The 14,680-nt window shown below is 37.9% G+C and overlaps 1 protein-coding gene across 1 annotated transcript; it reads right to left on the reverse strand.

The window, feature by feature from the left end:
* Positions 1-8,380: 8,380 nt before the first annotated feature.
* atf5b (activating transcription factor 5b) lies at positions 8,381-13,105 on the reverse strand. The gene is made up of 4 exons (XM_079673670.1): positions 12,573-13,105; positions 11,623-11,844; positions 10,089-11,277; positions 8,381-9,663 (listed from the first exon to the last, which is right to left on the reverse strand). The coding sequence occupies exons 2-4, from the start codon at positions 11,759-11,761 to the stop codon at positions 9,477-9,479; spliced, it is 1,515 nt and encodes a 504-aa protein (XP_079529796.1). The 5' UTR covers positions 11,762-11,844; positions 12,573-13,105; the 3' UTR covers positions 8,381-9,476.
* Positions 13,106-14,680: the final 1,575 nt, after the last annotated feature.

Below are 14,680 nucleotides of genomic sequence, written 5' to 3' on the forward strand. Positions count from 1 at the left end.
GGCTGTAAAGTGATGTAGATTTTACTATCATCTATTATTCAAAACCATCCTATTTATTCAACGTAAATTACTTGCCAGTGTTTTATCTTTTTATTTATTTGTTTTTATTTTAAATCGTATAATGTCTGACTTTTTTTTGCCGAAATGGGGCTTTGAGCCTCAAAATACTGAAATCTGTATTTTTAAAAAAATATTTTCCTTCTAATTTAGTATTCTTTTGAGAGTAACACCTACTTTTGGGGGAAAACAACGCTGTCATTTGAATGGCGGTCAATACGAATTCTGAAGTTTTTGCCCATCCGATCAATTCTTTTTGAAAACCGTGGATTTTTGGATCTTCAAAGAGCTCGATTACGATGGCCAGTCAGGCAAACAATTACATTCGATCATTGGTAATTGACAATCGATCTTGATATATGGTTAAATTAAAATCAGTAGGCGAGGCTGTAATTTCTCCAGCTGTTACTCTCATGAGTGAGGCGGAAAACATAATAGTTTTATCATGCCAAAAAGCAGCTGTGTCATTTATTGCACCTCAAACATTAAAACAAATCCAGAGTTACGTGTTTCTGTACTTCCTCTAAGAAGAAAGGAGAGTAACAGAAGATCTCTGTGGCTTCAGGCTCGATCGCCATTCAAATGAAAGCCGTTGTTTCTCCCGAAAGTGGGCGGGGCCGTGAAGTGACGTAGATGTTACTCTCATCTATGAAAATCGATAGCCTACTGCTATATTAAACCATATATCGAGCCTGATCGTCTATTTCTAATGGCTTAATGCAATTTTTTGCCTGTCTGGCCATTGGAATCGGGCTCTTTGAAGATCCAAAAATCTCTGGTTTTCTTACATTTTTGATCGGATTGGCAAAAACTTCAGAATTTGTATTGACTGCCGTTCAACTGACAGCATTGTTTTCCCCCAAAAGTGGGCGGAGCCGTTATTTTTTGCCCGGAAGTGACGCATTTGTTACTCTCATCTATAACACACAATTATCCTTTTTTTATATTTATTCGTTTAATTATATAATCTTGGGCTTTTTAGCATGCTTTTTAGCCGTAAATAAAGTCACCGAAAACAGACGGGACATTTCGAGATTTAGGATGGCCGAAGACACGAGAAGGGTCTAGCTGCGGCCGCGGACAGTACAGTACACTACACGACACTACATGACACGCCCACCTGACACAACACTACGGTAGCTGAGAAGGGTCTAGCTGCGGCCGCGGACGAAAAGCCCCTCCCTGCAGTGCGTAGTGCCTCAATGAGCTCGATGTGGGCGGGAGCTCAACGTGGGCGGAGATTCACAGGTGACGCGTTGCATCCTGTTTCCCGGGTAACAGTTCTCTTCCCTCCCTTCAATCCAACCCTTCCCTTCCCCCCATCCTAACCCTAACCACTCCCTACCTTTTTACCTAATCCTAATCTTCCTTCCTCCCTCCCAAACCTAAACCCCAAAACCTCTCCTCCTGTCGTGTAGTGTCGTCAATTCGCTTTTAACGGTTGTGCCTCTCAGCCACCGTAGTGTTGTGTCAGGTGGGCGTGTCGTGTAGTGTCATGTAGTGTCCGCGGCCGCAGCTAAACCATATTGGAAGACACTACACTACCCATAATCCCCAGCTATCGTTTGGGACTACAGTCCCGTTGACAAACCCCGTGATGTTGGAGTGGCAGTGCGCCAAGGTTACGCCGAGCATCAAGCTCTTTGAAATGGAACGAAACCACGGCAGACTATTCAAAGCTGGACTCGAACGCCCCCCAAGAACTACACATGCTGGCTATTGTGTTTCGCAACATGTTCTCTATGGCACGTCTCTACTGGGAATTGTAGTTTTGAAAGGCGTTTTCCCCCAAATTAGAAGTTGACAGTATTAAACTGTTTACAGCCCTGGAGGTTGAGGCGATAGGAAACACATTGGTGTGTACACATTTAAAACATGTAATTACTAAATGGGTGAAAATCGCTTGTATCCATAATGGGCAGCATTAATATATACCCACATGACAGCTCATTGTTACTTTGTAATTCTACTCCACTACAATTCAGAGGTTAACCTGATATTTTTACTCCACTACATTTATTTTAGTTACTTTGTAGATGCTGATTAATGATGTGAAATATAAGCAATATATTAGATGTTAAGTACTTTGTCAGGCTTAATATTTATCTGTAGATAGATACCCCCAAAGCTTTTTTCTTATTTGAAAGAAGACCTTAACCTAAAGTATTCTTTAATGTGTTAATAAAGGTTAATTAGTTTTTCTGTTTTGCACATCCTCATATTAATATCTTTGTACATCGTGCACTAAACTGTTTTATTTTAGAGATCACTTACAGTATCTTCTTGATTTTTTATATTCTGTATTTCTATCATTGACCTTCTACTTTCCCCCTATGAAAGTATGTACTCTTAATATCTTTTTCATCAAATAACATTATTCAACAAAAATAACATTATTCAACAAAAATAATTCAATAACGTGCTTTAACCACTAGGATGTGCACACAAGGTACACACAGCATCCTAATAATAACTTTGTATTATTAGTGTAGGACACTTATGTATGTATAACATCTGAAGATATTTAGTTTTATTCATGTTTTTATATAATTTTACAGGATATTGCTATACTATTTCTCATGTTTTACTTCTACACATTAATATCTGATTTGTAAAACATCACAGACAGAAAGGTATATCCGTCATTTAATGGTAAGCTATTGAAATTGTGATTCCAAAGATGTGTCTCCCATCACCCAAAACCCCTGACTATTCTCTCAACTCAGTATTTACATTCTTATATTCAAAGACAATCAGTATATCTTTAAAAACTACAAGTCCTTTTCTATCAGCTGTGCACCTTTATGGTGTAAATATAACCTATCTACCAATTGGATCAAATATAAAAGTCAGCCGAATTAGTATTGATACTGCGAGGAGATGTATTTTGTGAAAAGAAATGTAAGATGTTGTTTAATTGTTGATATATTTATGATCCATGTCACATATTCAGTTTCGGCGGCAGTTCTTCAAGTTTGTCCAGAAGTCTTCTGATCAATATTTAATGTAGCCGAACCGTGTATTACAATGCCATTATGTGATGATCTCCAAAGAGAAAAGCAAGAACACTCGGATAAAGTATTATTTTTACTTTTTTTAAATGTTTTCGTATATCATATCTTATTAACACCATATCCCAGCGTGCATTGCGGCTAAAACATCCAATCAACGAGCTTCAAGCTGAGGATCTTGGGTAATCAGTTCGGTGGGTTTGTGGTGTGTATCGCTCGAAATGTCCCGTCTGTTTCCGGTGACTTTATTTACGGCTAAAAATCATGCTAAAAAGCCCAAGATTATAGAATTAAACGAATAAATAAAAACAAGGATAATTGTGTGTTATTGTTGAGTAAATAACACTGTGTTATTTAGAAAAGAATAATAAATTAGATGGAAAAAAAGATTTTAAAAAATACAGATTTCAGTATTTTGAGGCTCTAAGCCCCATTTATTTCCCTCACAGACGGGAAAAAAATTCTGACACTATACGAATTAAAATTAAAAAAAAAAAAAAAAAAGATAAAACACAGGCATGTAATTTACGTTAGAATAAATATAATGGTTTTGAATAATATATGAGAGTAAAATCTACGTCACTTTACAGCCCCGCCCACTTTTGGGGAAACCAACGCTGTCATTTGAATGGCGATCAAGCCTGAAGCCACAAAGATCTTCTTTTACTGTCCTTTGTTCTTAGAGGAAGTACAGAAACACGTAACTCTGGATTTGTTTTAATGTTTGAGGATAAAGCAATAAACGACACAGCAGCTTTTTGGCATGTTAAAACTATTATTTTCTGCCTCGCTCATGAGAGTAACAGCTGGCGAAATTACAGCCTCGCCTACTGATTTTAATTTAACCATTTATCGAGCCCGATTGTCGATTTCAAAGGTGTGCTCTAAAATGATATTTATAAATGACTATCATCATTATTATAAGCAAGACAATAAATGGCAAAGATATGTAGAAAATAAACTTATTTAAGATAATTAAATAATTAGAGCGTTAATAACTAACTTAACGTGGGAGAACATTTCTAGAAGGCATGTAGAAAATAAACGTATTTGAGATACGTTCATAACAAACGTAACGTGGGAGAAAATGCGTTTCTTGCTAAACGTAATTCAGAATGCAGTTTAGTTCTGTGGGAACGTATTTTTTAGGAGACAGGGTTGTTTTGAACACTCAATGACTTAAGGACAAAACAATAAACATTGGCAAAGTGAGACGGTTTGATCCAAATGATTACATGTTTTTTATATTATTCTAGGGGTTGAAATGATGGTCAACAATTGTGGTCAAGACTAAAATATGGTCCCCAGATATTAAATTCTACACACTTTGGTGATCCTTTAACATTTCCAGTGGTGCCACAATAAGGTTGACATTTGTGTTTTTTGTGAGATGTCTGAGGATTTCCACGTCCCTTAAGGATGTTTTCCAGTGATTTTAGTGGTATTTTCTCAAATGCCACCAGTATGTCAAAGGTTTAAGTTCCTCAGTAAAAAAAAACCTCTATATTAAGAATAAATTGTCACCAAGTTTGGGACAGAAATGAAACGTGCCAAGATTATGTATTGTAAGGAATTGTCTTTCACCTGTGCATCACGATCCAATTGACAATTTAGGTTTTCCTTGATATAACTAAAATAACTGGTGGTTTACTTAGGATAATTAATAATAACTTTTAGATTCCTGACCTCACAGCTTGACACATACATGTACCTGCCTGGTGTGAGAGTGTTTGAAGAAAGATGTTCTGTATGACCTTAGCCAAAATGCCAATTTACGGTTTCAAAACCGGAGTCCACAAATCAATGTGGAGACATCAACGCACTACGTCCACTTCTTATTTAGAGTCAATATTTCAGTTTTTAACATTGAAAAAGCTTTAGGTCATCTGAGTTGAGGCATATTTAATTGTTTTTATGTGATTGGTTTCCTCTGGCTTGATCGGTATATAATTGGGTTTCAGTTGCATAACAATGAAAGTGATTCATTAAGATTTTGGCTTATGTAAGCATATATAAGGTGAACAGAATAGGTCATACAGTAGTACAGAAACCTGTGGTAACTAACTGGGATTTCATTGAGAAATTGTCCTTAACATTAACAAACTGAGACCGTTCAGATAAATAGTATTTAAACCATTTTAATGCAGTTCCTTTTATTAGTTGCTTAGTGTAGTTGCCCTGTTGTATAAGATCTTAGATATAAAACAAATGTCTTGGTTTATGGAATACATATTATAGATGAAACTATATTCTTGCATGCGTTATCTTTTAGTGGAAACACTTTATTGGACATCCCTCCTACAAAAAGTTAATGGAGTATTTGTAACATTTCAACAGCTTTTTATATTCTTCCATTACTGGTGTTCTACTACTTTTTCTTCCTTGTTTGCTTCTATGCCTCTTCTTCTCTAATTAGTTTTGATTGAATTGGACCTTTTTAGAAAGAAAACTGTACAAAGCTAAACATCTGTACTGGAATGTGGTATTTTCACACTATTTCTTGTTGCAAGACTACTGTAGAAACAGCTGTGCTTGGCTTTTTCTGAGTTTAGAGGGACACCTGGTGGTGAGAGAGATCTCTGTACAGTAAATCTGAATGGAAAGATGTGCGCTCACTAAAACTGGATTCACTTCTCCCTGTAGACACGGTATTTCCACCACTCTCACTAGAACCATCCATTTGAAATGTGTTCAAATGTGCATATCCAGTCAGTTTTAAACAATATTTTATATGATTATTTGTATTGTATCCTACTCGTATGTGTTGGGTGATATGGATTTGATTCTTGGCAATACTATATTGTTTGCTTAGTATGTCAGAATACATACAGGCTACACAGCTTCATTCTACTGATAGATTGAACATATATTGCTCAATTCAAAATGAAAACATTTGTAATGAAGCAAAATTATGGCTCTGAATCAATCTTAAAGCAAATGCATCAAGGGATATCAATTGTGTTTATTTGTAAAGGAACCCTTCCCCTGACCCTTGAAGTAGCAAGACTTTAAAAACATCAACAGGAAGACAGCAGGTCACATTTTCTTCAGTTTTGTCCTTGTTATAATGAGTTAACAATATCTATTGACACTGACTCACCCCATGAATGCACATCATGTGAGCAACATCTTTTTTTGTTTAATACTGCGAACCCTGCACATCCCAGCGAATATTTTGCACATTTCGGTTTAACACAACCTCTTTTAAAATCTACACAGCCCTCCACTTTTAATATACTGTACTTTGTCATATTTTCACTTTTTCGTATTTATATATTCCATTTAAGTATTTCTCTTTATTTTTAAATGATACATCTTTTTTTATATATTTGTATATATAAATAGTTATTTAACTTTGCACCATACTTGACAATAAACTTAATTCTGATTCTTTAATAACTGTCTGTTAAAAATCCAGTAATGTGTTAGTGATCTGTCAATGACAAAATGGTATGCTTATTTCAATGTAGGCCTTTTTTTTTAAAGCTTGGGGAAAAAAGACCAGGATGGGTAAATTGTTATTTTATCATTTTGTATAGTTATTTTATGCTCTGGTTTAAGGTATCTTTACGTATGACAGAAAGAATTGGCAGAAAATATGTTATTTAAATAATGTATATATAGTAAATTGTTCATTAAAATGTATTTCCCCACATATTCTCTTGTTTTTACATGTGCTTTTATCCTTCGATTAAGCTTATCATCTTAGATATTACGAGCTATGATGATTTAAACAATATATAACTCGTTATTAGTGTTTCAACAAGACGTAAATATTATTAAGTAGGCTCCGTATTAATGTTAGTGGATTAAAATGTTAAATAAATCCAACTTTAAATGATACATTTTCCCTCAACATGTATTTTAAGTGTATTCACTATATTTATATGCTTTTTTAGATTTTCATTTAGCCCACTTCTCTGCCTTATATTCATGTTATTGTATCATCTATTTAACAAATCAATGGAACTCATCTGACATGAGTAATATGCAATGGCGGAGATCATTATTGAACGGGCTGCAACATCCCATTATAAATCGTGTGTCGGCATTACAATCCGTTTTCACATTGCATCTTTATCAAACAAACAAACAGAGAGAATCAATAGATTTAACGGAATTCTCTGTCAACCCTCTACTTTCTTATTCTGATAGTTCACTCGCATCTCTCCTCCTCCTGCAAGTATTGTGTGATATTGCCTCATGCACTTGAAAGGCCTACGACTGCTAGGAGAGATACCAAGAGATTTCACACACACACACACACACACACACACACACACACACACACACACACACACACACACACACACACACACACACACACACACACACACACACACACACACACACACACACACACACACACACACACACACACACACACACACACACACACTCAACGAGCTGGGAGATGAGATAGGCAAATTATGTTGTCTGTTGACTGCCGGAGTTTTGATATCACTCCTGCCCTTAGGCTCAATCATAATGCTGAAATATTGGTAACAAAAACATTAAAGATACTTATTAGTGTTTTCATTTGAACATTTCCCTCTGTTTGGAGAAGTTGCCTCGATCCAAGCTCCTGCGTCTAGAGGGAACATGTTGTTTTGATGCTCAGATGTCAATCAAAACCTCACGGAAGAAACTGAAACGTTGACTTGAATGAATTATGTCAACAGATTTCACATAACTGTATAATGTTAGTTGAAAGCAATACTATTAAGTCTAAATAGGTTCAACTTAATATGATTGCTTTCAACTAACCTAATAGATAGATGATAGATAGATATATACTTTATTATTCCCAAATTGGGAAATTCTTTTCATACAGTTTAGGTAAAGTGAACATTTGAGTTTTTTCAGTGCTGTCTTGCTGTGCTGCCGTCCAGCGGTGAATCCTGGGAAATAACTTTAACTGCATTGCAGCCCAGAAAGAGGGCAGCAGTTATTATGGGCAGGGTAATGGGAGTGCCCCTCTCTATCTCTTAATCCCACCCCTCTTATTCTGTGTGTGCTGTTTTGGGTGTGAGATACACTGAAAAAACTCAAACGTTGACTTCAATTTCAGTTATTATGTCAACAGATTCAACATAACAGTATTAGGTTAGTTGAAAGCAATACTATTAAGTTGAACCTATTTAAACTTTATACTCTGGCTGTCAATTTACCTAATACAGTTATATGGAATCTGACATAATACATTTGATTAAAGTCAACGTTTCAGTTGTTTCAGTGTATGGACAGTTGTGTTGTAATGTCTGCGGAATGAATGAGCAGCATGCAGTGAAAAACAGTCCAAAAGGCAGAGATCAATGATACTACATAACTTGGTTTATTTGGCTGTCATTTTCCTGATGTATAATATCCTGACATTGACATCGGTTATTAGTAAAAGGACCTGAATTTCAGACAAATTGATCGATTGAAAGGAACATTTCCATGAAGTTACCCAACAACGATTTATTGTTGCGTCAACAGGTGATTGTTTGTCCGCGAAATACAGCCGAAAGAGACAAGAGAAGAAGAAAAAAAAGGAAATAAAGCCAGTGAATGTTTCACATAGCGGGGAAAGAAAGAAAAAAAAAAGGCCTGAGCATGAATCACACTGGCGGGGGGCTGCGGGCGGGGGGCTCAGGGGAAAGTTGCCAGCTGATGAGAAATCAGTTGAAATTGGAGATCTTGAAGCCATGCAGTTAACAGAATATTGCCTTCAAATAACACTCGCACATGCTTTTTTTTCCAAAATCCAACATGCATTGGGTATTTCAGTGGGGGCGGAGGGTGTTGGGTGTGGAGGGGGCGGGATGGGTAAAAAGACTGTAAATACTCAACATTTTAGCAATGCAAATTCTATAAATGTTTCCGATTTGTTGAGCACACTCTTTTTCATTTCCAGCAATCCCTTTTATTTCAGTCATTTGATTGTTGAAAGCAAATGATAAATGAACATTATTAAGTAAAAATATAAAATAAAATATATATTTAGCGTGGATCTGCCTCGATGTGTGTGTCACAAAAAAAACACAAGCATATTCCGTCACTACTAACTAATTCAGTTTGTAAAATCATCGCAAGCACAGAGTCAGTCATCGCAAGGCTGTGAGTGCAGTTCGGATCACAGTGGTCACGGACAAGTCCAGCATCTCCTCCACCTCACTAAGGCTTCTTAGAAATAGTCACTCGTTTGGAAACTTCCCCATTTCTTTCTCCTTTTTTTTTTGGGTCATCCTCTTCAAACATATTTTTTATGTTGTTGTTTAGAAAAGATCTATCAAAATCATGCAACTACCATTTCATTCCTGTGAGACGAAAAAGCCAGTCTTGACTTGATTTTTCTCTTGGTGCTGGTTCTTGGGGAGTTCTGGAAGCGGAGGTCAGTGTGGGCATTTATTTTATTCATTTTTTTCAGGCACTGCCGTCTGTTTTGAGCCGCTGACTGCGAGCCTTGTAGACCTCGATGAGTAAATCTTTGACGTACTGGATTTCTCTCTCCACCGACTCCGCCTTGTCACGAAGCTCCCGATTCTGCCCCTCGAGGCCGTGCAGCTCCTCCTCCAGACAGTCCAGCTCCGCCCTCTTACGCAGCCTGTACCTGCAACACAAGGGACCGCTTAGTTCCACATTTCTGCTGCCTTGCATCTTTGTTAATGATCCTTGTGAGCGTGCCCCCAGAGCTACATCACACAGACATCTCTCCTCTGAGAAAACTCTGATCAGTTTCTTTTTCTTCCAACTTTTTACTATCATTTTTAAGACTTTTCCTGTATATTTAGCTTTTCACATCTTATACACAGACAGAGCAGACTTAAATAAATGGTTAGGTGGGGCTGAATTTGGCAGGCAGTGAGGGACTTTCCATTCCCCTCCTACACACTGCAGGACATTTAAAGCTTTATGTAACACTCCTGCCATGTTCAGTTTCTATTGACAAACTTTCACTTCTGACCACAAGTCTAATTTGTATATGTTTTTGAGGCATGCTTTCAAAACGAGGAGGAGAAGAAAAGAAAAGCTTACCTGTGAGCAGCAGTTTTGTTCTGGTCTCTCTTCTTCTGCTTCCTCTCTCCGGGGACGCCTTCCACAGGAACGCTGCCCATCACCAGAGCCGGCTTCATGGAGCAGTGCTCATCCTTTAGCCTCTGGGTGGGGCGGTGGATGGGGGCACCCATCAGCGTCCCCTCGCCCTCCCCTCTGGACAGACATTCGTAGCTTTGGTCTGCAAGGCATTCTGGATAGAGGTAGTGGCCATGTTGGGGCTCCACAGCCTGAGGCTGTGACGGCTGGTCGAGGTCCCCTATAAAGCTATGGTAAGGCTCCGTGCTGGCCATGGACTGGTGGAAGTATCCGTCTCCAGCCACCATTGTCTCTTGGGGAATCCCCCCGGAAAGTCCTCCATCTTTACCGCAGTGCAAGACCTCCAGCCCCGTGCTGTCGTAACTTACATTGACCTTCACATTGTGCATCAACTGTCCTTCGCGCTTGTGGTGGCTGTCGTACGAGCCGCCCAGACAAAACCCTCGAGCGATCTCCTCGCTGCAAAACATTCCCTCGGAAAAACAATAACTTTCCTCTTCCTTCAACGATAAAGCACATTCTCTCACCTTCTTGACGCTGCTGAAGCTGTTCTTGCTCACTGTCTTCAGCGTGGAGTAGTGGTTCACAGACAACTCCGCGCTTCCTGAGTAACTTCCCCTTGAGCCCCACGTATCGAGTCCTACTTCCTCCCCGACCTTCACTGCCTCGCTGATGATCCTCCGCCCGTTATTGTGGTGGTAGCGGTGGTGGTAGTTGTACGGAGCAGGTCGTGCAATTTTGGTTCTGGCGATTGGACCGCCACAGAAGCTGGCCAGGTCCAGTTCCCCTGTTGCCAAGGTAACAACCACAGGGCTGGTTTCTGATTGGCTGGTCCCATAAGAGCTGTAGGGTAACTGATAATAAGACTGGGAGCCCATGGCTTGAGCACCCTTGTCACATTTTGAGGATTTCTCCAACTTGTTTGTTGTGGTTGTGGTCTCGGAGCGGAAGTAGTCCTCCAGCTGAGCCAGCTCCTCCTGCAGTAGAGAGGTCATGACCTCCAGATCCGAGGGCACCTTGACATCTTGTTCTAACGGCGAGGGTGGAAGGGATGAGCTGGGAGAAGACTCGGTCGTCGACACAAATGAAGACAAATCAACTTTTTCCGTCATCCAATCTGAGTGGCCATCACCTATGAAAAAAATCAAAAAAGAATCATAGAATCAGTAAAGCAATCAATTTATTTTATTTCAGCTGATTGTGTAAAATAGCTGAAATAAAAACTACAAATTTAGGAAAAAAATCTTAAATCACGTAAAGAGGATAAATCAAATTAAAAATAAGCCCAAAATGAAAGAATACATCCGAGAAATCCAAGTGAACAACTAACCGATCATCTGAAAATGATTGAACAGCATCGTCTGCGTTCGATAAATATCCATTTAGCTGTACTCACTGTACGACATTAGCCCCGTGCTGCACTGCGGCTCCGACCTCGGGATGTGGAAAAATAAAAAAGCATCTTGGCAAAACTCACCAATTAAGTTCTGCCTCTCCGCTGGCTCCGCCCCCTTCCTTGGCCGTGATTGGCTATGGCTAGCCTGTCGGAGAGGGGGAGCGCCAAGCTCGCTTGTGGAAATGGGAGGAATATTCCTGCGAAGGATCGATGCCGCCATTGTGTCTTCTGCCTCGATTAAATTGTTCAAAAGCGAAAACCATGCAATGGGTGGATGAAATAATTGTGGAAACACCTGAAGACCTGTGGGAAAGAAATTAGGGAAATAAACAAATGTCAAAAAAAAATATATATATATATATATATATATTAAGGTACATTTCAAATTCCATCTAATAAAGCGTTAAATATTTCCCCAAAAAGTTAAAAAGTAAATGTATATAAATATTTGAAACCTAAAACAACAAAATAAAAATAATTATAAAAGTGTATTCTGTTCAACTTAACCCTTAACATTTGTGAGCACCTGTAACCTCATGCTGTGAAGCCATTACTGATTAATGTCAAAACATAACAATTTCCCCAAAAAACTAAATACAGTTGAAAGTTGAAATACTTTGAACAAACAATAAACATGAAAAGATAATAAAAAAACATTGCAATTTTTGTAAACATGATATAGTCTTAAGCACTACCTTCATAACCTAATTATAGACTAAAACATACATAGATAGAAAGTTATTTTTCAGAATGTAAGTAGTAGTTGTCAACTTAAAAACAGTATTAAGTAACAAAAAATAAATAAATTCACATTTTAAAACGTCACAATTACTTTAACATAGTTATTTTTAAAATACTAATAAAGGCTAATAAAGTCCTGTAAAAGATGTTAATACAAAAAGAAATATACAAAAAGAAATTCAGGATTAAATTAAATGTTATTTTAAAGAGTGTCTAAAGTGGTTTGTTAGCTTTAGTAAGACTTTATTCACCTAACTTTCCCCCAAAGCCAGAAAGCACTTCTTACTCACCCCATAGTTTCAGAATAGTCTTGGAGTGCGTCGCGAGAGCAAAGCACGCGGAGCTTTATGGTGAGGAGGAAGACGGTCGAGGTTTAAAAAGCCATATTATCCATTTTCATAGTCAGGGAGTCTTCATCAAGTGCTATTTCGACGAACAGAAATGCAGACAGAAAGTTTTTAAATCCGCTACTTCTGCAAACTCCTATTGCTCCGGACCGGATCACAGCAGACGAGATTCATCCGCAGTTTACAGAGTTCAGCTGGCCGTTACGTCATGAACCTGGGGACTTTCCCATTACCCAGAGACAAGCTCAAATAACATCTCCTCATTCCCTCACTGTATAAACACACTGTTATTGTATCTCATCTGAATTTTCTCCTTTCATTTGACTAGTTGTATGTTATTCAAGTTGCCTTTTCATGGTATTATTGACATAAAGTACAAATAAGATGCATTTAAAATGACATACTGACTACAATTTCACTTTAACATTATTAAGGATGTATCTAGATGCTGAAAGCATTGCAAAAAAAATGTATATCGTAACTAAAACATAGCAGGTTGCCTGCCGGTAAAAGGTTTTTGACCGAAAAACATGGGCATGAACTCTATCTTACCTAAAAGTCCTGTCACGCAACAAAAAAAAACATAATAAAAACACGTAGAATATATTATTAAAACCCAAAACATCCTTAAAGAGTTGACCAGAGACAGTGTGGAGAGCATTCAGGGAGAATTAAGCAGACGGTGAAACCGGTACTAGTTTTCATAGCGCCACAGCGGAAGGACATCATGTTGCAGTTCGAAGGTGTAACTTTAGTTGCAGCCCTGTTGCATCAGATCCGCAGGGGATTCGCTAAGCGCTGTAACAATGTGGCCTCACCATTGGTTTATGTAGGGGAACTTTTTTATTTCTATTGGCCTGCCATCGGTCTTCCACTGATTGCTAATCATTACACATTAACACCAGCCTGGGACTGCTTTGTTGTAAATTATCACCAGTTAATAAAGCATAAGCTACAACTAGGATCATAACCTGACAGACAGCTACTTAAAATCTATAACAACTCCAGATATGTTGCTTTTCTGAATGGTTCCCACTTTAATCTCAGTGTATGCTACATTGCTTTATTGCTCGATTAACTTTAAAAGATTCTCAATTGAATTAAAACATTTAGCCTGCTAACATAAACACTGAGTACAATCCCAAGTAAAGTCACTTTATTAAACTTTTTATTTTAGTAATTAAGTTACCGGCTATTTCTACGGCTTCTATTTAAATGTTTTATCATATTAAACACTTTACTTTGTTGTATCTTGTGGGAAATTAAAAAAAAACATTGTGTGAAATTGCAAGAAAAATAGATATTATGTCACTGTGTTGATGGTTGGACTGTTTTTTTAAATGGTTTTATTAAGTGTAATGACTAACACAATATATTTCTTCCTGATATACGTATTGAAGGACATTAAGTTCAATTGAAGTTAAGGATATACTTTATTGTTAATCCCCCACAGTGTTCACCCATCCTCATTTTTTTTTAACCTAGTTGTATCTAACTTATATTCCTTTTTGGTAGATGTACAGTAGAAGAAGCTCGTAGAAGAAACTCAAGCAACCTCCACACATAAAGTAGTCCTTACAGACACCGATTCAAATGCTTTATTTGAATCCGCAAGGACTCAAAAGAGCAGTGAGGTTAGATTCAAAAGTAACTTCTATGATCTGAATCCAAAACAAGATAGATGCTCACAGGTCACTCTGCCACTCATAAGAGTCAGCCAGCTCGTTGATATTTAAAGAGAAAGACTGATCAGTTTATATTTAGAGTATACATAGGAGTAATACAGCTCCTCATTTGACAATATTAGTGCAGTACAAAACCCTGTATATCCCTTCCCACTGTGCATGTATACTGAAAGGTGTATCTGAGTAAAAATGCATTAACACATCGTTCTTTACACGTAACAAATCACTGGGGTCACACACACACACACACACACACACACACACACACACACACACACACACACACACACACACACACACACACACACACACACACACACACACACACACACACACACACACACACACACACACACACACACACAC

The sequence above is a fragment of the Notothenia rossii genome (genome assembly GCF_949606895.1).
Source record: "Notothenia rossii genome assembly, chromosome: 4".
Lineage (NCBI taxonomy): Eukaryota > Metazoa > Chordata > Actinopteri > Perciformes > Nototheniidae > Notothenia > Notothenia rossii.